Here is a 19,457-nt window from a genome sequence, read left to right on the forward strand (position 1 = left end):
AGCTAGTGACTGATTCAGAGAAGGCGTCTCCGGATCCTTTGCGACTTCGCTCCTATCCATGCTCTCAGCACACCATAGATGCCAGCCTAACCAAAGAAACAAAGTTACATAAAGTAATCATCATAGGTAGATAATCATAGACGACCAATAATTATCCGAACATACATACTGCTATACAATAGCGGCCATCTCTGCTGTTCCTTGCAATTATTCAGTAAGTTTGAACCATAACAAACAAAAACCTCCCCCTCCCCGTTCTCCTCATCCCACCCTTACACTGCCATACTATGCCTCCGCCCATCATCGTTCTCCACCCGCCCCCTCGCGCTATTCGTATGCACGCTCTTCCGCCTTCCCTGGGTGTTCACCCACTGCATATGCACCCCTGCGACGAACTCTGCGTCCGCCTGCGCGCCCTCGTCCTCGTCCTCCCCTTCATCCAGCACCATCCGCGGTTTCTTCCGCCTGCTCGCGGTGCCGGTGCTAGAGGAGGATGACGATGGCGGGCGGGGCGCATCATCGGGAACGGAGGCGGCGGATGAGCGCCGCTCGGAGGACGTCGAGGTGCGCTTAGAGGTCGAAGAACCGGGTGGAGGGTCCGGTTTCCGCATTTTCCTAAGATAAGATGCAACAAGGTCGTGGTGACATGCATTGATCCGCGAAGCGCGGCGGGAGGATCGGATCGGAGGTAGGTAGGTAATATAGCGGACAACCCAAACGCACCACGTCAGTACAACGTTTCTAACACGTAGAAACATAAACGCACGTGTTAAGCTTCGGTTCGGCGTAATTAACACTCTTCCGCACCCGCCTCTCCCGTCCAGTCACCATCGCATCTGCATCTTGCGGTTGTGGAGCCGGTTCTTCAGCTGGCGGGCTGGACGACGGCCGCGGCGTCGGAAGGTGAGAGGAAGCGCGAATCTGCGGCGTGTGCGTTGGTGCTGGGGTTGTTGCAGGTGTTGATAGGAAGTTACGTGTCGCGAAGGTGGAGGTGGTCCCCGCGGATGTCGCGGAGCTGGGTATCTCAGGGTCGGGTCTCTCGCGATCTGGGTAAGGTTTAGGTTAGTTAGGTACAAATGTGAACGGAGAGCACGGTCGGGAGACGGAGAATCCACAAACACCCGTCAACCAGAGATAGAGTTGGACAACACTCAAATGCAGATCGCGGAGGAGATAGACAGACGGAGACTCACCCGACGGATTGGTATCAAGCAGAGGGAGCGCCACACGCCCTCTTGGCGAATTCGTAACGTCCTTCAGCTTCAACTTGCCACCCCCACTGCCCTCTCCATCCTCCTCCGCATCCTCCCTCGCCGCCCTCTTCCTCTCGCGCTCCCTCCCCCTCTCGGTCGTCGTCGACCCTGACCCCTCACGCTCCCTCGCGCGTTTCCTCTCCTTCCGTTCCCTCTCCCTCCTCGCCTCGTTCTCCAGCATCTCTGCCACCTCGTCTGCTTCCGGCTCGTCCACTTCAATCTCACCGCTCAACGCTGCGCGCTCCTCTTCCTCCTCCGCGAGTCCCGCCTCACGGCGAATGGGCGACCCGAACGCCGGGCTCGGTGGGCGCGGCGGAGACAGCATCATTTCCTCAATATCAAGAGGAGCCGGCGTGAGGCTAAGAAGTCCGCTCTGTCGCCGCGCGATCCGCTTCTTCTTCGTCTTCGTCGCCTCCTCGTTCAAATCAACCTGTCTGGTGGCAGGCAGGGGCAGCTTCGACCCCGATGCGCGTCTGGCAGACGAGCCTCTCTTGCGCCGCGTCGGCGTCGATCCGCTGCCCTCCGTGTCGTCTGCGTCGTTGTCATCGTCTTCTTCTTCTTCGGCTTCATTGATTCCGGGGATGTCGGGCGCGCGAGAGAGCCGCGGCATCTGGAACGTCGGCTGGGGCGTGGGGCGGGGCATGCGCGGGGCGGGTGCGGGCTTGTCGGGTGATGGCCTGCCCTCTGGGATTTTGTGTGCATCGCGAATGGAGGTAAAATGTCGCATAAGGTTCTTAACCTGTTCACCATTAGACAAGGTAAGCAAGTGTCAGTCTCGGTGCCTGGTGCCACTATCAGCGTGATACGCACCGCGTCGTCGGCGTCTGCCATGATCTTCCTCGTTTTCTCCTTCTCGCGCCTGAGCTGCGCTTCCAGGGCAATGCTGGAGGCGCGGAGACTGAGGTTCTCGACGTAGAGCTGCGAGATTTGCGCCTGGAGTTCTTCGACTTTGCAACTCAGCGTCGTGTTCAGTCTATCCAATATCGCAACCGTCAGCATCCTCCGACCTCTCCGCAAAGCGGAACGTACTTGGTAATATGCTTGTTCGCAAGCAGGAATTTCTTCTTGACTGCCGCATTATAGTCATGGTCAGATATCCACACGGTCATAACGCAACGAAACACAGCGCTTATCGCACTAGTCAACTCACAGTTCTCGAACTCGAGCAGCGCATCGTTCTGCCTGGACGCGGCCGAGTTGCGTGATTCTCGCCTGCTCATCGTGGCGGCCAGCGACCAGGCGGTGTAGGCAGGTGATGGCCTTGTGTTCGATGCGGAGCCCGTTCTGGACGGCCTGTTCGTCGTGGGAGCGCGTGTTCGTCACGTGCCCACCGCGTCGGTACAGCCACCGCTGGCCGCCACATAGTATGCTACAGTATGACTACAACTTCCAAGGTCGTCGTGTACGGTGCATCAGTACTTGAGCATCGTATTTTATGCCATCGCATCTCAAGGTACCGAATTGATGATATTCATTTTTCTTTCGGTGGTATCATACACCGACGGCATGCCAGTTGACCCCCTGGATCTAGCGACACACGTACGCGTATGACGAGCGATAAAGATAGATATTGGATCTCGACATGAAGATGACATTGTGCTATACGTGCAATCAGATCGTTGGACTGAAGTTCATGAGAATACAATCACTGCAACTACCTAAATCCGATGACCCATACCCGAGCAGAGACAGCAGTGCATGATAGGGAGACAAACAGGAACAATTATTGACGGCACGTTATCATGCTCATCATCATCCGCGAGAGACACTGGTATGCATGCCGCTCCTCGCCACTTTGGAGCGCCGACCGCTACTGCTGGCAGAAGCCGTGTCCCCCTCCAAATGAATCGCGGTTCGTTTGGACGTCGTAGTGGAGTCGCGGGGTCGACATCGGGCATCATGTTTGTACTTCTCCGGTAACTGATCCGGTTTCTTGTCATCCTCGGGCCAGGTTTGATTATAGTACGCCAAGAAGAGGTCCATCATGGCACTGTGGGTGTCTAGCTTTTTCGCCAGCGCTTCATATCTCACTTTGTCCATTGCCCGTGCAGATGCTGGCGCGCTGGCAAGAAAAGTCTTGGGTTTTCCCAGAGTCTCCTTCTTCTTTCTGTTGACGTAGGTGAGCTTGTCGTCCTCAGGTGCTTCAGGCTCCTCTGGCGTCGAAATGTCGTGCATGACATAGTAGGCCTGGAACCACGACATGAGCTCGTCAATAAGACTCTGAAGCGGCTCGAAAAACTTGAGCTTCTTCCCCAAAGGTGTGACCAGTTTTCGGCGGCTTATGGCTGCGATCTTCCCGATCCCGCCAGTGATGACGTCTCCGGATCTGCTGGCGATGTCAAAGAAATGCCAGACGAATCCCCCCACGTCCGTGCAATTATGAGACAAATAGCGTACGGCCTCGTAAATCAGAACGTGCATAAAAGACTCGAGGTCATCCTGGAGGTCGTGCGACTTCCAGGGTGTTTGGAGGAGGTACCCTGACATGAATTGCCAGGTGCCCTGGGGGAACGAATGGGTGTGTGAGTGAAAGAAGAGAGCAGCCTGATGACAGGGAGACGTACCGTACGATCAGGCTGCCTCGGTCCGTCATTATTGCTGGCCACGCTTTTCGACAAATCCCAATCGTTCAAGAGACCTTGGGTGACAACAGATGTTTGCCCCTGGTCGTCCACCGTCGTTCGGAGGATTAGGATGTTTCCGGCGCTGATGTCTCTATGAAGAATTTTCGCCTTTACAAAGGCGTCGGCGTGTCCTGAGAAACGGAATGAGGATGTCAACCGGAGCCGCAGCAGAAGAACATACCCGTTATACACTCAGTAATAACTTGGATCAATTCCTCAGAGTGCTTGAAGTCTGAGAGAGGACAGCCAACCTCTTGCACCACTAGTCGGTAATGTTGATGGGGCCTGAATGGGTTGGGTTTGCCCGCGTCCCTAGACCAGTGCTTTTGGGTCGATGTACATTGTCCCTTTACGTCCCCGTGACACACTAACGTGGGAACACATTGCACCCCTTCGTTGTTCATAAGCTGTATGACGTCGCCTTCTCTCGTCATGTCCGGGAGGTCCACACGCCAGCAGTCTTTAAGGTATACGAGCTCATTGCTCTCTTCGTCCAGCGCGACGTAGCCCCGTGTGGCACGGCCTGTCATCCCAGGCGCAGTGAAGTGAGGTCTGCCGACGAGGAAGTATCGAGGTCTTGTCGGGCCCGAAGTGGCCCCCGAGGCTGAGGCGGCGGAGTCAGCAGGAGATACAGGAACGTCTACCTGCAGTCTCCACTTGGGCCAATCCGGGTCACATGAGTCCTTGAAATATTCCAGTACGTAGGCTTCCGGGAGGTCTTTGTCTTTTGCACTCATCTTGCTCCCGTCTGCGATTTTTTTCTTCATCATGTTGTGCAGACGCGAGTCCTCCTCAATCAGCTCCGCAGTGTCGTCGTAACCTTGTTGCCGACGGTCCAGGTGAGCGAAGTGCCAAAGGAACATCGCGAGTTTCTCGGGACGCGCAACATAGTTGAGCCTTTCGGTGAATACAGCGCCCGCGCGGTCCCATCGTATAATCCGAGCGTATTCCCCAAGGATAATGATCGAGAACCCATGAGTGCGCTGCTGACGGGCGAACATCGCAGCGGCATAAGCGATTAATTGTCCCCTTGCGCTTTCCCGACCGGCAGCGGGATTTTCATTGGGATGTGTGGTACGATCATCGAACGGATCGCACTTGACAGAGTTCCCGTAACTCTTGAACTCAATGTAAAGCGCCATACGATCCCATCGAGGTCGAAGCGGTTTGCCTTCGACAGCCTTAGGCTGGTCATCGTTGCGGTACAAGGCCATATCGACTTTCTGGCCCCCGATTATCTTCTTCTCCGTTGCATCGAACGTGTTGGGTGTGGCGACGAAGGTATAGCCGGGACATAACCCTTCGGCGACACAGGCAATCTGCGGATGTGGCACCAACGTCAGTATGAGAAGGGAGAAGCTACGACGTGCCACGTACAAACTTGTTGTACATCTCTTCTTCCTTTAGAGACTCCTCCGTTTCCTGTCCCCGCGCATGATCCGTGGCTCTGTCTTGCGCATGCTCCGTGGCTCTGTCTTGCGCATGCTCCGTTCCCGCTCCATCTTGCGCACCATGGTTGTCTTCGTCGTTTTGCAAACGATCATTGTTGTTCTTCTTACTCACAGGTTTGGCCATCTTGTCGAACACTTTAGTGAATTGTTCGGGGTCACACGCCTTATTGACGGGCACGAAGTTCGCCAGAAAGTCGTCAATCGGCTGAGGTCCCACGAATTTGCCGTACATCTCGTCGACTAGATCCTCTTTGAGAGTTGCTGCGTTGGGCTTTTCAGCTGAGAAGTTATGCGATCCTGCAGCGTTTTTCTTGACTGGTGATGAACCAGATCCATGAGTATAGTTGGACGACATGGGGAAGAGAGAGAACTTACTGATCAGGACGATGACAACCCGACTTATAGATCGACGATTGTGGCCACACGGGTAGTTCCGCGAATCAACCCGTTGATAGGCCAGGCGTGCTTTGTTCTTCGCGTATGTGAGCGGCAAGGAACCACGCCTGAATTAATTTGCCCTGAAGATGAGAACGCAATCGGCCATTGAAACTCTATCTAGGTCTACAGCTACAAATTGGAAAGCAGTACATACCTAAACAGCGTATACCGTGGAACTGCTCACGGTGACGGACTTGGTGTTGTAGCCACGAGATGAAAGAAGCACGACTGTGACCGTCACGGATCGCGCGTGGTCACGTGGCCATTGGTCTCGGCAATGTGCCACATCAAGCCACACGAAGTCGCACGAATCCCAACACGGGCACGCGTATCACCTTTAGGTATAGTTTAATCATCTGTTAGTTTTATAGGTCATTGTCCTCGATCTTCAAGAGGACAGTGGATGCGCAGTGTGGACGCGCTCTATCAATGTGGCCTGTTTAGGCGTACTATCCAAATTTAGACTCTTTCTATCTGTTAACTTTTTCTGTGGCCACCTCGACAGCTCTTCACCATTTCAGGTGTTCAATATATATAATAACGTCCAATGAGCGCGACGAGGGTGACAGGCCTTCTTTTGAAGCGGGCATGCGTATCAGTACCGGCCTATGCGCTGAAATGACTCAGGATCAGGGAGATGAAAAAGATGGTACCCAGTGATCCGGACCCACGATATGAGGGTAGCGACAGGTAATAGCGCCCAGAACTCAGTATGAAAGGGAGATCCCTTCGGGAGAATCTCGGCACCCCTGTACGCGACGTCCTCTGCGTCTTTCACGAGCCTGGTAGCATGGTCGGTGATCTTCAGGAAAACATAACCCGACGACTGTACCCGTAGAAATCAGCATGGGTATGGCTGATATGTGGCTGGGTGGGTCGGGGCAAGTGCATCGCTGCTACGCGCTGGTCGCACTGTTGCTTCACATTGCGTGCCGCGAAGAACCGGTCGAGCCTAAACCTGAAGGGGAGAGTAGATTGAATAGCACGTTTGTAGAGCGCAAGACCTAGGCTGCGCTCGAGCGAACGGCCGTCTCGACGGGTGCGCAGCAGTGCTTACCTGAAGGCGAGTATACCACATACAGTCCTGTGCTGGAGGGTCATATACGTTCCCAAACTCCCATTATCACTACGATATAAAGCATATACAACTAGCATTAGACGTGTGTAGCACTTCTCAGACTAAAGTCAAAAACTCAAACCGCAATCCATGCTTATACCCTCTTCGCAAACTCCTCCGCCTTCGTCCCCCGTGGGGGTCTATACGGCGTCCGTTCCAGCGCCTCTTTCGCAACCCTGGCCCTCGTTCCAGGCGGCGGGAAATTCCTGGAGCCCTCCCCAGACTCCGACGTCGCCCAGCTCGAGGTACTCGCCGCGCGCCTCATGCTCTGGGCGCTCCCAAGGGGGGAGAGCAGCTGCTCCAAATTATCTGCGAGCTGCTCGTTAGTGAGATCCTCGATACTGTCGCGTCCGCCCGACCGCCGCGTGGAGCGCGCCAAATCCCGAATCGTCTCCTGGTCGTCGGAGTCGAACGGATGTTTACTGACGCTGCGGCGTTGGCCAGATCCCGGCTGGTAGTCCTTTCTGTCTTCGTGAAGCAGCCGCTTCCATATGGAACTCGCCCCCGACTCCGCAGTCGCGGCTGAGAGCGCGTCGACGGCTTTCTCCACTTCCTCCTCCTCCTGGGTCTCCCCAATCGACCCCCGGGAGCGTGCGCTGGCACCAGCCTGTGGGACGCCGCTCGCCTCGTCAGGGCCTTCTTCCTCGAGCGATATAATATCCTCGTCTGATGAGGCCTCTTGAATGTCGGCGAGGTCAGCCTGACGAGAGCGAGTAGCTGGCCCTCCCCGGGTACCGGCCTCTTTCCCCTTGCGTCCACGAATGACTCTCTTGGCTGGAGGAGCGGGTGGTGTAGGGTCGACGGAACGCGACCGGGCGCGGGTGTTCCGCGCAGGGCCGTCGTATGTCGCCTGCGAAAGCGTCTTCTTCACTGCGCGCCTGGCCTTAGGTCGAGGAGCGGGCAGGGGAGCGATTTCTTCTTCCAGCTCAGGGTCTTCTCCCTCTGTCGGCGGGACAACATCGACATCCTCATCAGCCAGCTCGTGCGGCGGAACGTCTTCGTCAGCTGGGGAACCCCCTGCATTTTCTCCCGCTTCGTCTGGTTGGCCCCGCGCTTGAGAATCCTGGCGTTCCGGACTCGAGGATGTGGCTACACTCTGCAGCCGGTACGGAGCCGACCTCCTCACTGCCTGCCCAAGCGCGACAGGCTGGGTACCGAAAGAAACCTTACCACTCGACGGCTCGCGACGCAGCTGGGTGGGTACAGGCCCGACCAGGGTAGCCTGCGAGCTCATGCCAGCCCCAGGTGAGTGTTGGGTACCGGAAGGTCCCGCAAGGGGGAGGTCCTCCGCGGGGTCGTAGTACCCGTTCGGGTTGAACATGTCGATGTCGTCTATGTCCACATCATCATCATCTTCCTCTTCTTCCCTGTGAAACGGTAAGCAGAGTACAAATAAACTAGGGAGACCATGGTTACTCGTCTGGTCTGGGCTTTCCCTTGCCCTTACTCTCGGTCCGCGCGGGCGCACCGCGCGCCCCCTCAACCTCCGACGCGGGCGAAGTCACGCTCTCGCTCGCCCGCCGCATTCTCTTCGCAGGCGGCGGGCGCATACTCTCTCGCTCCTCATCCTCGTCCCTTGGTCTCCTCCGTCCTACCTGTTTCTCCACCGCCTCCTCTTCCTCTTCCTCTTCGCCCTCTCCTTCCTCCTCATCCTCATCCTCATCCGTGCCCTCCAACTCAGAGATGAACACTCTCCCCCTCTTACGCCGCCGGTCGAGCTCGTACTGTCCTTTCCCGTCCTTCCTTGGCGGGTGGAGTCGCACGATCGTCTTGATTCGCTCGTCAAACCACTCCCTGTTCATTTTGTAATGCTGCTTCCACGACTCCCACGTGTGCCGCTTCGCCCACGCATACGCAGGGTCCCATTCGCCCTGGAACATCATCGACGGAAACGCACGGGTCAATGAGGGCAGAGCGGCAGGCCGGATGCGACGAACCCGCTCCATGAGCCTCTCGTAGACGATCCTCCCCAGCCTCCCGCCCGCCTTGCGGTCCGGAACGACCTTGGCCAGGTACCGCGCCAAATTCACCTTGTCCGCGTCCGAGAACTCCACCCTCCTGGCCCAGGCCGCAGCGACGCAGTCAGAACTGGCCCCAGAACAACACAGAGCGAACCGACTCACCCCTGCCCGGGCCGCGGCCCGCCCATCCCCTTGCGCACCGGCGGCGCGTGCGCGTACTCCCCGCGCCGTATACACACGTCGACGAACCCCACATCCACGACCTCGGGGTCCACATCCATCCAGTATCGCCTCCTAAGCATGCCTACGCGCTCGGGTGGGCAGAGGAGCACGTCCGCGTCCTGTAAGTCGCGGCAGACGCGTCCGCCATTGGTCTTAGTCGGTTACGTGCGAAGAGAAAGAAGTAGGAAGCAAGGAATAGTCCTGCGTTCAGCACACATACGCAGACCCATCGCTTATCACAACATACCGTTATCTTCTTGTATAACGCTCGTACTTGTGCCGCCGTCAATCGGTGGAGGTAGAAGTATATGGGTTTGCCGTCTTGCACGAAGACTCGCTCGTCTTCAACTTCGTTTACGTTCCCCGCGTCGAGCTCGTCGTCTACATCGTCCGCGGGACTGTTGTGCCGATGAACAGACCGCGCCATCGCGTCCTCGACGCGGAGAGCTATCGACGCGAGTGTGGTCGGGATGGGAAATGTCACCACGGACGGTGACAACAAGACGCGTTGGTCACGTGAATGCCGATGCTGCTTCGCTGAGTCTGAATGGGAGCTGGTTAGGGTTACTTCCAGGCGCTCACTGCTATCTACTAGTATCTGCCAGGCTCTTCTGTAAGTATTCGAGAGGGCCATTGCTTGGTTGGAAAGCCCTACTCGACATGCAGTCAAAGGGCCTTGAACAATCACTTTACGGAAATCCCCTTGCAACTATCCAGGACGGCATGAATCGAATTAACCGTTCTAATGATTGTACAAGTAACGGGATACAGACGGTGGGGACTGTAGAGAGGGTATAATGGTACTGGCACATTTATCCTCATAGATGTTGTCATCAGCCACCAAAACCAAAGCGCGTAGACGAGCGGCGCGCCTCCCTGCGAAATCATCAAGTGAGAAGAGGCATCAACTGACGTCAGGCAGCAACTCACCTCTTTAGCTCCTCCTCATAACCGCATCGGTATCCCCTCGAACTCGATCGCTTGCTTCAACAGCGGAGAGTTCGGCTTACTAAACGCCGTCGCCGCATTATCCCTCCTACTGCACTTGACAGTCTCCCTGACCCCCCTCGCCCCCACCCACACCATAACCCTCAACGTCGCCACCGCGACAAGCGCCATACCCCCATACACCACCAACCGTCTCCATACATCCTCCCGGCCGTCTTCCCCTCCTCCCACCTGTTCCCCCGCCTCCCGCCCGCGCAGCAGGCTCGACGCGAGCAGCAGCACGCCCGCGAACAGCGCGGGCGGGAGGCACAGGTGGAAGACATTCTCCTGCGAGGCGTCCGGGTCGCCCTGCAGCCGCTCGAGCAGCTCGCACACGTCCGCCGCGGGCAGCGCGAGCGCCCGCGCCCACTCGCGCGCTTCGGAGCCGAGCGCGCTTCTCGTCGGGGTTGTTTTTGCAGGTGTGCTGCGCTTGGCTGGGGTGTCTGCAGATGCCCCGGTGGCAGTGGAGAGCAGCTCGGAGTGCTCGACGGAGGCGTGGTAGCGGTGGACGAGGACCATCGAAATTATGGGATCTGGACGTTGAGTGGGGGAGCTGGATAAGTGTTTGTGGCTTCTCTCGGTGCTCTCAGGTTCTTATATGTCATCTTATCCCTCCAGATGGACTCGGGAACAAATACCTCATCCCACCCGGGCCTAAGCCAAATCACCCTCCCGCGGCGCGTCCCGTCCGAGACGCAACGCCGCCGCGATCCAGTCCGAGACCTCCCGCCGCGCGTCAGTACCCCGTCCGAACCGCTCTTACCTGCGCCAGTCCGTGCCCGATAAGCCCATCCCACCTACACAGCCGTAGCTGTATCAATTGATAGTTGACAGTCGAGGCCGCGCTGACCGCCGAGAGCGTGGTATTTCGATGTGGACCGAGCGCGAGTAACGATGCGATAAGCTATTCACCTCCGAACACAGGAGTACACTTGACGCGGAGAGGGCATCCAGATCGCCACAGCATGGAAGACCCTTCTCTTCCCCTACCTGGTCTGCTAGCCCAAGTAGGACACTGGGTGCAATTCCCATATTGAGCCACTGAGAAAGTGTGAAAGAAACCGGTCAAAGGTCAAATTTTGTTCATAGTGTTGCCTTGCAAAACATATGAAAGTTCAATGAATAGTGCTGAACAAAGAACATATCCTGTGTCACAATCAGATTTTTGCACACTCAAAAGTAGTATTATTCTAATTCGGTTCACTGATTGTGCAATGGACAATCATGAAAAAAGTTTGACCTTTGACCCGTTAATTTCACAGTTTTCTGCATGCTCAATATGGGTGATGTACCCAGTGGGAACGGCACCAGACCGCAGCGAGGAAAATGTACGCTGCACGCATGATCACCTAGGCGCTTCCAATCGTCGCGGCTGCACACGAAAAATTGGATACTATATCCAGAATGGACACTACCGGAATTGAACCGGTCCCCTCTCGCAAACGAGATGCTAAGCGAGCGTGATAACCATCTACACCAAGTGCCCTTATGAAGGCATTTGCATTCAAAACAATATAGAGATTATAACACCCGGGATTCAGTGGTCATTGGATCCAGAGCACGAGATGAATATCCGAGCACAACCTACATACGCGCCCACCGCACGTCGCGAGACTCGGAGTCCAAATAGTGCTTATCATAGCATAGTATGTATACTGCTCGAATTACGCTTTCAGTGCTTCACGCGTCCGTGATTCCTTCAGAAACAGAAGGGCAGGGCCGGCGTGGTGGAGAGGTGATGCAGGTGGGGTCGCATGTGTGAGGACCGGTGAGTACCGATGAGCAAGGGACGTACGAGATCGGTATCATATATGCGAGTCCTGTAAACGGCGGCTGCGGAGGGGAGGGGAACGTACCGTGTACAACCCCAGGCCGGGAGACGGACGACATGCGGCGTAGGAGATGTGATGTGATGCGCGATGGATTGCTGCCGTAGAATACACGATGGATAAGTATACGTATACGAGTACACCCCTCTCTCCCATTACCCATTCATTAATCAAGAACATACAATTCCCCCTCTCCTCCCTGCCTTACCCTCACTCCCCAACTGCCACGACCCTCGACAGCCCGCTCCGCACGTACCCCCGCTGCCTCTCCCCGGGCCACCTCCTCAGCGGGCGCACATGGCAGTGCACGCGGTACATTAGCATGCCCGCGACGAACTTGAGGCGCGCGGCGTGCTCCTTCGCGGGGTCCGGCGGGGGGCACGCGAGGCCCGGCGGCTGGTACAGCGGCGAGGGTGAGGGAGCGCTAAAGCTCGGCGAGGGAAGCGAATGCGAGGGTGGAGACGGAGAGGGGGAGGGGGCGGGGGGTATGGACGGCGCCGGGTGGATGTGGATCTCGATCGGCGCGTCGAGCGTGACGTACTCGGTCATCTCGTCCGCGAACGGGTCGAGCGCCGCGTCCATGTCCGCCTTCGCCTTCACCGACGCGGGCGGGGGCGGGGGCGCGCGCCGGGCTTTCGTGGGCCGGCGGACGACTTTCCACGAGAGCGCTTCCGCCTCGGACTCGGACGGAGAGAAGGGAGATGTGGGGAAGGAGACGGATATGCGCGGGGGCGCGCTGGTGCTCGAGCGCGGTGGGTGGTTGGGCTTGTGGTGGGGTAGGCCGGATAAGGGGGCGTCCCAGAGGAGCGGCTTGCCGGCGAGGGAGCCGTGGATGGTGTGGATGGTGTGCCGGGGTGCGGTGATGCTCGCCATTGCTGCCTTCTGCATTCTGGTTCTCGGTCGCTAGTTGCTGATGGTGATTGCACGAGCGCGAGTGCTGTATATGCCCCTATCAAAGTCTCGAGTCTCCCGTCGACAGTGGCTCTCACAGGTTCAAGTTGGCGGTGAAGTTCAAGTCGACGACAGCGGGCGACGGTATAAAACGGACGGGCGTGTGGCAAGCGAAGGGGGAACAATGGCAGCTGGATGATGTGAAGAGGTCTGGAGCCACCGCGGCCGGGCCCTTGACGGGAGAGGATCGGGCCGCCGGCTGGGCCTGATGCGGAATGACACCGAGCGTGGCGGTGTCAAGGGGACAGCCACAACGCAGATGGACAAGGACAAGGCATGCCCTTTGCTCACTGCTTTGTTGCGAGGATTACGGCTTGCGTTACGATCTCTCCATTCTATGCGTGGGCTAAGGCCTTGTTCTAATTGGCACTCTTGAGAAACGGGATACGGAATGTGAGGAGGCACTAGCTTGTCGACGATTCTGGACAACAAAAGGGCGATGCCATCCTGCCACGGTGTCTCCCACTTCACCTCACGAGGTCCCCGTCCGTCCTTCTGATTGATCTACTGCACTCTACTCCGTAATGTGATTATAAGGAGGAGATACTTTCTTCCTCTTCCTACTTGGGTCGTCGCTGGGTCTTGATTTCCCTGGGGATACTTACCCGTTCAACGAAGGGGATCCGGTAGTACTCGAAATGCGGAATGTATCGCTGATTCTACTTCGTCTCCTGGGATCAATTTTTCTTCTCGGAAGCGGACTGCTTGATCCCTTGGCTATCGACGTGGATCGCTGCTTCCGGCTTACCTCCCAGTCTGCCCTTGCGTTGTCTTGATTACCCGCATTGTTCTTCGGGTATACGTGGAATCGCACAATGGCACTCAGAGAGTATGAAGAATCGCTGGCTTGTATGCTTCGTTCCTTTCCTGGGCGATGGGTCCAATGCGTATTTGCGGACGCGCACGCGCCGTACTTGCAACCTTGTTGCTTCCCTCAGGTTCTACGCCCGTCTGAAAGAGATACCTCGCAACCACTATTGTGACGTATCGCTCTGGACTTCTTGGACCAGAAAAGAGTGACTTTACGAGGTCGACGCGGCGATAACGACGTCATCTCCCCAAGGACCGACATCGTCCCTCTTCCTATTGTTTGTAGTGAAGGCTAGGCTGGTGACCACCCTCTCTAATGAGGCAGAATTGTGATAGTAGCCCTATCCCCAATTTGATAGAGAGGATGGTCACGAGCCTAGGTGAAGGCCTCTGCGCTGTGCGGATCCATCAAGGCGTCAATCCCGTTAGATGCGGCTCTTTGGTTTCAAAGGCGACTCGGATCGCTCATTTCGCTCTTGGGATCTCTTCATCTGCTCTCTGCTTTCCTTGAACGTGCGTTTCGTCTACCGGTCGGGTTAGCCACCCTCAGCTGCGCACGTAGATTCCCCTGGACAACGACGGAGCGGTATATCCACGACGCGACGCCCTTCAAACTTCTCTGATACATAACATGTCTCTGGTTGCTTGAGGAGAACGCTGCTTTCTAGCAGCTCTGGAGCTGTGATCGCAGGAAATACCATATCGAGGGCCTCGTCTCTCCTAGTATCCAGCCCCGTCATCTCTCCTATCTTGCGTACTGCTCAGGCCCCGCATGCGTTATATATTGGGATGCGATGCTCATGATCGTGCATGCTGGATTGCACTCGAAATGGATGTTCATGTCGACGATTCTGCCGAAGGGCACTGGATCGTTCCCGACCTGCTATGCTACATGGGTACGCTTAGCTGCCCGGACAATAACAGGGCGATTTTATCACTACCTCACTAGGCGAGTGGCCTTGCTATCGTATCCCGCCGGAGTCCCGTCTTTTCCTCTGGAGCATGCGACTGGTATCTGGCAACCAGGGATCATCCTCCTCGCCGTTCTGCCACTTGATGCCCTGCCGACCGGTTGTCCGGTCTTGCCGAACTGCCTGGCCCGCAGCCTCCGATCCTTTCAAGACGGGCGCCATCCTCCCTAGCGTGGCGTCCGTGGGTATCTGGCGCGAGACTACCTCCCAACCGATTCGTTGCTCGCGCAGTAACGGGCCGGCGCGCGCGTGCGTTTGGCCTATGTACTACCTACCCGTCCCGTCCCGTCGGTATCGACGGTCGTGCTGTCCCTGGCACCTCGGGCGATCTCCCAGCCGCCAGTAAACACGGCGTCCGGTCATCGAAACTGTGACTTTAGCGCAAACTTTGAGGCTCGAGGCATTGCTCATCATACGCTCAGCCGAATATAAAGGCAACCCCTCAGAGACGCATTACTACTATCCTAAAATAGCACAAACGCGGTAGGCATCAGTCGAATTCGCCGTGGTCCAAGATCCAAGACATACCGACTCATATAAAAGGCTACTTGCTGGATACCGAGTCGTGACATCTTCCTGGAAACATGAAAGCGGGGATGAACTCCCCATGGTCGTGGCAACAACCCGCCTCTACTCCCTTCTTACCCCATCTTCGGTCGACAGCCCTGGGGCCCCGAAGCTACGTTTGCCGCTTCCTCCCTCGTATCGCCCGGCTACGCCGACATCATCATATCCTGCCAGCTGATCAGCCCTAACCAGCCTCTCACCGAGAGCCCCATAAAGTCAGCCGTGCGTCTCCTGCGGTCCGATCACCCGACAATCGCAGCTCGCTTCGCCTGCCCAGCGTCCGAGGACGGCAGCCCGCCATCCGCAGCAGACGTTAAGCTAGCCTACGAAGTCCCCGCTTCCGAGCGCGAAGTCGACCTGTGGCTTAACGAGGTCGTGACAGTCCGCACAGACACCGGCGGGGACGTCGACGCCGCTGTCGCGCTGGTCGCCCACGACCTCGGCAAGGCCGCCGCAGGCCCGCCCACGACGCTCTTCGAAGCGCACTTCATCCCCGGCTCCACATCGCGGAGCGCGCTCGTCCTCCGCCTGGGCCACGCCGTGTTCGACGGCATCGGCGTGTTCCAGGCGCTGGACCTCCTGAACGAGCGGATCGCGCGCGTCCTGCGCTCTCCCGTGCACGTCTCGGAGCCGCTGAATTGGGGAGAAGAGACGGCAAGATTGGCGCTGCCCACGCCGGAGTGCACAAAGATCCCGTGGTCGTTAGCCGCGGAGATGTCAGAGGATGACCAGGTCATGCTCGACAGGCTGGTCGAAGCTATAAACATGGAAAAGGTGAGCAAACTTCCTTCTCACCGCATACAACGCCTGACTCAGTATCCGCCCTTACCAGACCCTCCCAGGCGTGCCGTTCTCCCCCCCCCCCCAGGATCCACGCATGTCGGCACAGGCGTGATCATGCGCACCATGCCCGCCGAGTCGGTGCAAGCGCTCCGGAGCGCCGCGCGCGCACGCTCTTCAGCGTCTTCCTCGCCGCGATGCTCCTCGCCCTCCTACGCACGAACTCCCGCTCCCGCTCCCCCACGACAAGCGTCGACACGGCCATCTACCCGAGCCTCGCGGACCTCCGCGCAGGCCAGACCCGGCGCGTCGCGAACAGCACCGCGTGCCACGTCTACTTCGCGCGGGACCTGCAGGCGCAGGTGGAGCGCCAGCGCTTTGCGCTGGAACGGGGTGGACGAGTTCACGCGCGTGTGGGGCGCGGCGCAGGGGTGCGTATGCCCGGCGTAACATATTCAGTACGGAGTTTCTGACCTGCCGCAGCGCGCCGTCGGGGAACACGCCCCCGCTCCCGGTACCATCCTCCATGGGCGTCGTCGACCAGCGCCTATCCGCGCGCCAAGGTGAGTACCTCACCATCACGGAGCCGCAGCCGCAGCCGCAGCCGCAGCCGAGCATGCGCACGCCGACGCTCGCGAGGGCCGCGAACGTCGCTTCCAGGTCTATTCCGAGTCTTGGACGGGCGGACTTGGAGACTCGAACAAGGCCTAGTGGATCGTCCGTGATTTGACATTGAATTATCTGATAACCGACACACAGCCTCTGAGCGCATGATTTTCGCTCCCGCTTTCGTCCTCGATCAGTCCGGGATAGTCGGAGGGCTCGACCTTGCCAGTGCCGAAGCGACTGCAGTGGCCGAAACTACCAACTGCAACGCTCGCCGAACGACTGCGTCCATCCAATATTACATTCTGCACTGGTGTCTATCAATGGAGGCACGCTTTAAGCTGCAATAATCCCAACCCGCTCTCCCTCACTAACCTATCGTGGCTACACTCATCAGAATGTCCATCAATCCATTAATGAAAGTCAAGACGGGTGCGGGCTCTGCCAAATCTTTGTAGACCGCTCGCGTCCCGGCATCCGTACTCCCATAGAGCCCTTCTGTGAAGCTAAAAGAATTGTAAAGCGTGCCGTTCCACGTATATGGATGAAAGGCAAGGGGAGGGGTACGGATGCTAATCCTGGGCTTGGAGATGGTCAAGACAAGTCTGTCCCGAATGGGGAAGCTGGCGGAGAGATGAGGATCGACAAAGGGGAAGATTCGTTATACTTGCATGTGACCGGTTATGAGCACCCCTTCTATCCATCTAAGGATGACGAAGTTACCTTGGAATAACAACACTCCACATTTGCATTTGCAAGAACTGGTCTGCCCAGTATATTATGCTGTCGTTGCAAAACCGCTGTCGGTCGCCTTGGTCTCGGATCATTTGCGCTAGAGTCCCCACGTCGTCCACAATTTGTGGATTCTTGGTGGACATATCGGGACGCACGAATCGCTCCAGATTCCTAAGTATATACGTTTCGAACCCAAGGACATTCGCGATGCGCCATTGAGTCCTGTCTCGGGGATTGAGGTTGGGTTTCAGGTGCTTGGCACGGAGGTTGACGGGTGCAGGGTAAAATGCGGTGTTAATTTCCGGGATATCCTCGAGAGAGTTGGTTCGAAGGAGGGTCAGCAGCATAACCGCCAGCAGTATACTGAACAGCGTGCAACCACGCTTCCGGGCGGCTTGAAGCAGTCGTTCTAGCGACTCTTCAGGCACCGTCTTCATGACTCCAGTCCCTATGCGTGGTTCCGATCGATGGGAGTAGGGTACCCCAGGAAGCGTCTGTCAGTGAGTGAGATCAACGGGGATGCACCAGGAGGGCTGGAACGGCATAACCTTGTTCAGACGTAAGGCTTCTATATGGCCCTCTGGAACGAAGGATTCATGGTTCGACCGATCAGAGGACCACGGAACCTTCGCGCGTTCCGGCGGGGGTTCTGCCAGCAGCGTCACCTCCGCACCCCAGTCGAATACCACCTCGTCGCGAGAGCCTAGCGCTCGAGCTATTCGCTCGTTCAGAAGATCCAGGGTCTGGAACGCGCCAATGGCGTCAAAAATGGAATGCCCAAGGCGGAGCACTATGCCGCACGAAGAGCTGTGCAAGGTGGCAGGGATGACGTGGACTTCAAAAAAGACTGTGGGCGGCTTATCTGCAGGTCTCCCTAACTCCTGCGTGACTAGAGAAATGGCCGTCTCTATATCTCCTCCGGCTGCTCTCACCGCCTCACCATGCACCGTGACAGTCTGGGAAATCCATTCGTCTTCGTCATCCTTGCAGCCAAAGACCTGGTAGGCAAATCTTGCACCAACGAACGAAGCAGCGATACTGTCTTTGAGCTCCGGCCATGCCAGTTTGCACGCTATAACAGGGTGATCGAAGCGCAGCATACGTACAGCAGACCTTACCAGGTCACCGTCGATGGCAACTCTTGGGCAGCTCAGCTGGCAGGAGATAATGATGTCTGCATGTCCAGGTGTCGTACGCGAGGTCACAGCGAAGCATCCTTCCCCTCCCCAGAGCTTCCGAGACCGTACTCCGTTATGGGGTGTGGTAGCTTCGCCGTAGATAGACTATCCTGGAGCCATAGGGGGAGCCTGCCAAGACCATGGAGACTTCATGAACTGCATTTGCTGCTATGCTGAAACTCACGAAGTGGGCGTCGCGGGGTCCTCATGCCCCTGTAGCGCGGTAAGGTTAGATATAGTAAGCGAACGGCACTCGTAGGATGTCTGCTCAGACGGGTCTTGAGTTACTATTCGCGAATTGACTGCAGCGTGGCACTACAGAGTGCTCTGAGCTTACGTCTTGGGTAATGCTGATGCTAATGTGCAGAGTGGTACCTCTTTGGTTATACGACTGGCATAACGAGCGTCATGTACGTGCCGCAGCGACGACGATCACGTTTTCTCCCCATGGGGGTTGCCCCCATCGAACTGCATCACAGTGTTGGATTTCGGGAGTCGGGATCGAGCTTGCGAGCTCGCGCCGTGTGCGCGTGGTCAGGGGGGGACCGCCGCAGGCGGGCCCAACTGATAAGGTGATAAGAAATTCATATATATTCGTTGTATCTACTCGATGTACTGTACGCGATTGCCCTTCGGGCAACCGACCGCCTGGGGCAAACGCGCTCGTCTTCCGTTTGCTTGGAATATTTTAACACAATCGCGTCAACCCGCTTGGGGGGTCTAAATACCAAGCAAGGCTCTGGGGGCAGCCGTAAGCCCGCCGCTCGCTGCGCTCGCTGGTCTCGCGTCGTATGCAAATCTATTCGTCGTCTCGACTACGCTGGCTAGGATCAACTACCGTATGCTACCCTACGCCATGCCGCCGCCGTGTTCTCGCCGCCGTCGCTGACCGAATCCGCCTGCGGGGCCGAAGCCGCATCCGTTCGTTGTCGCCGTATCGCCGTCGTGTCGTCGCCGCCGCCGTACGCTCGTTGTCG

General features: G+C 57.2%; 7 protein-coding genes and 1 non-coding gene across 8 annotated transcripts; 1 reads left to right on the forward strand and 7 right to left on the reverse strand.

Annotated features, from left to right (window-relative positions):
• Positions 1-63: 63 nt before the first annotated feature.
• Positions 64-2,496, reverse strand: GLOTRDRAFT_141456 (uncharacterized protein). The gene is made up of 6 exons (XM_007872763.1): positions 2,404-2,496; positions 2,283-2,322; positions 2,064-2,226; positions 1,194-1,992; positions 767-1,046; positions 64-615 (listed from the first exon to the last, which is right to left on the reverse strand). Exons 1-6 carry the CDS (start codon positions 2,471-2,473, stop codon positions 273-275), a joined length of 1,695 nt encoding a protein of 564 aa, XP_007870954.1. The 5' UTR covers positions 2,474-2,496; the 3' UTR covers positions 64-272.
• A 1,094-nt stretch (positions 2,497-3,590) lies between these two features.
• On the reverse strand, positions 3,591-5,179 carry GLOTRDRAFT_66831 (uncharacterized protein; the record flags this gene model as incomplete). The annotated part of the gene is made up of 4 exons (XM_007872764.1): positions 4,554-5,179; positions 4,059-4,481; positions 3,818-4,008; positions 3,591-3,755 (listed from the first exon to the last, which is right to left on the reverse strand). Coding segments are annotated over exons 1-4 (1,317 nt in total), but the record flags the coding sequence as incomplete, so codon positions are not given.
• Positions 5,180-6,977: 1,798 nt separating this feature from the next.
• On the reverse strand, positions 6,978-9,700 carry GLOTRDRAFT_141458 (uncharacterized protein; the record flags this gene model as incomplete). Its single annotated transcript, XM_007872765.1, has 5 exons — positions 6,978-8,250; positions 8,300-8,754; positions 8,821-8,941; positions 9,007-9,185; positions 9,314-9,700. 5 exons carry the CDS (start codon positions 9,698-9,700, stop codon positions 6,978-6,980), a joined length of 2,415 nt encoding a protein of 804 aa, XP_007870956.1.
• Positions 9,701-10,011: 311 nt separating this feature from the next.
• Positions 10,012-10,572, reverse strand: GLOTRDRAFT_133808 (uncharacterized protein; the record flags this gene model as incomplete). Its single annotated transcript, XM_007872766.1, has 1 exon — positions 10,012-10,572. The coding sequence occupies one exon, from the start codon at positions 10,570-10,572 to the stop codon at positions 10,012-10,014; it is 561 nt and encodes a 186-aa protein (XP_007870957.1).
• Positions 10,573-11,458: 886 nt separating this feature from the next.
• GLOTRDRAFT_t122 lies at positions 11,459-11,539 on the reverse strand. Its single transcript has one exon. It is a non-coding gene; the product is annotated as a tRNA-Ala (tRNA).
• Positions 11,540-11,793: 254 nt separating this feature from the next.
• Positions 11,794-12,895, reverse strand: GLOTRDRAFT_112687 (uncharacterized protein). The gene has a single exon (XM_007872767.1). It carries the CDS (start codon positions 12,768-12,770, stop codon positions 12,093-12,095), a length of 678 nt encoding a protein of 225 aa, XP_007870958.1. The 5' UTR covers positions 12,771-12,895; the 3' UTR covers positions 11,794-12,092.
• Positions 12,896-14,437: 1,542 nt separating this feature from the next.
• Positions 14,438-16,691, forward strand: GLOTRDRAFT_133810 (uncharacterized protein; the record flags this gene model as incomplete). The annotated part of the gene is made up of 3 exons (XM_007872768.1): positions 14,438-14,539; positions 15,278-16,392; positions 16,445-16,691. 3 exons carry the CDS (start codon positions 14,438-14,440, stop codon positions 16,689-16,691), a joined length of 1,464 nt encoding a protein of 487 aa, XP_007870959.1.
• Positions 16,692-17,286: 595 nt separating this feature from the next.
• GLOTRDRAFT_133811 (uncharacterized protein) lies at positions 17,287-18,402 on the reverse strand (the record flags this gene model as incomplete). The annotated part of the gene is made up of 2 exons (XM_007872769.1): positions 17,287-17,796; positions 17,851-18,402. 2 exons carry the CDS (start codon positions 18,400-18,402, stop codon positions 17,287-17,289), a joined length of 1,062 nt encoding a protein of 353 aa, XP_007870960.1.
• Between the last annotated feature and the right edge of the window lie 1,055 nt (positions 18,403-19,457).

The sequence above is a fragment of the Gloeophyllum trabeum genome (assembly GCF_000344685.1).
Source record: "Gloeophyllum trabeum ATCC 11539 unplaced genomic scaffold GLOTRscaffold_00019, whole genome shotgun sequence".
Classification (NCBI taxonomy): domain Eukaryota; kingdom Fungi; phylum Basidiomycota; class Agaricomycetes; order Gloeophyllales; family Gloeophyllaceae; genus Gloeophyllum; species Gloeophyllum trabeum.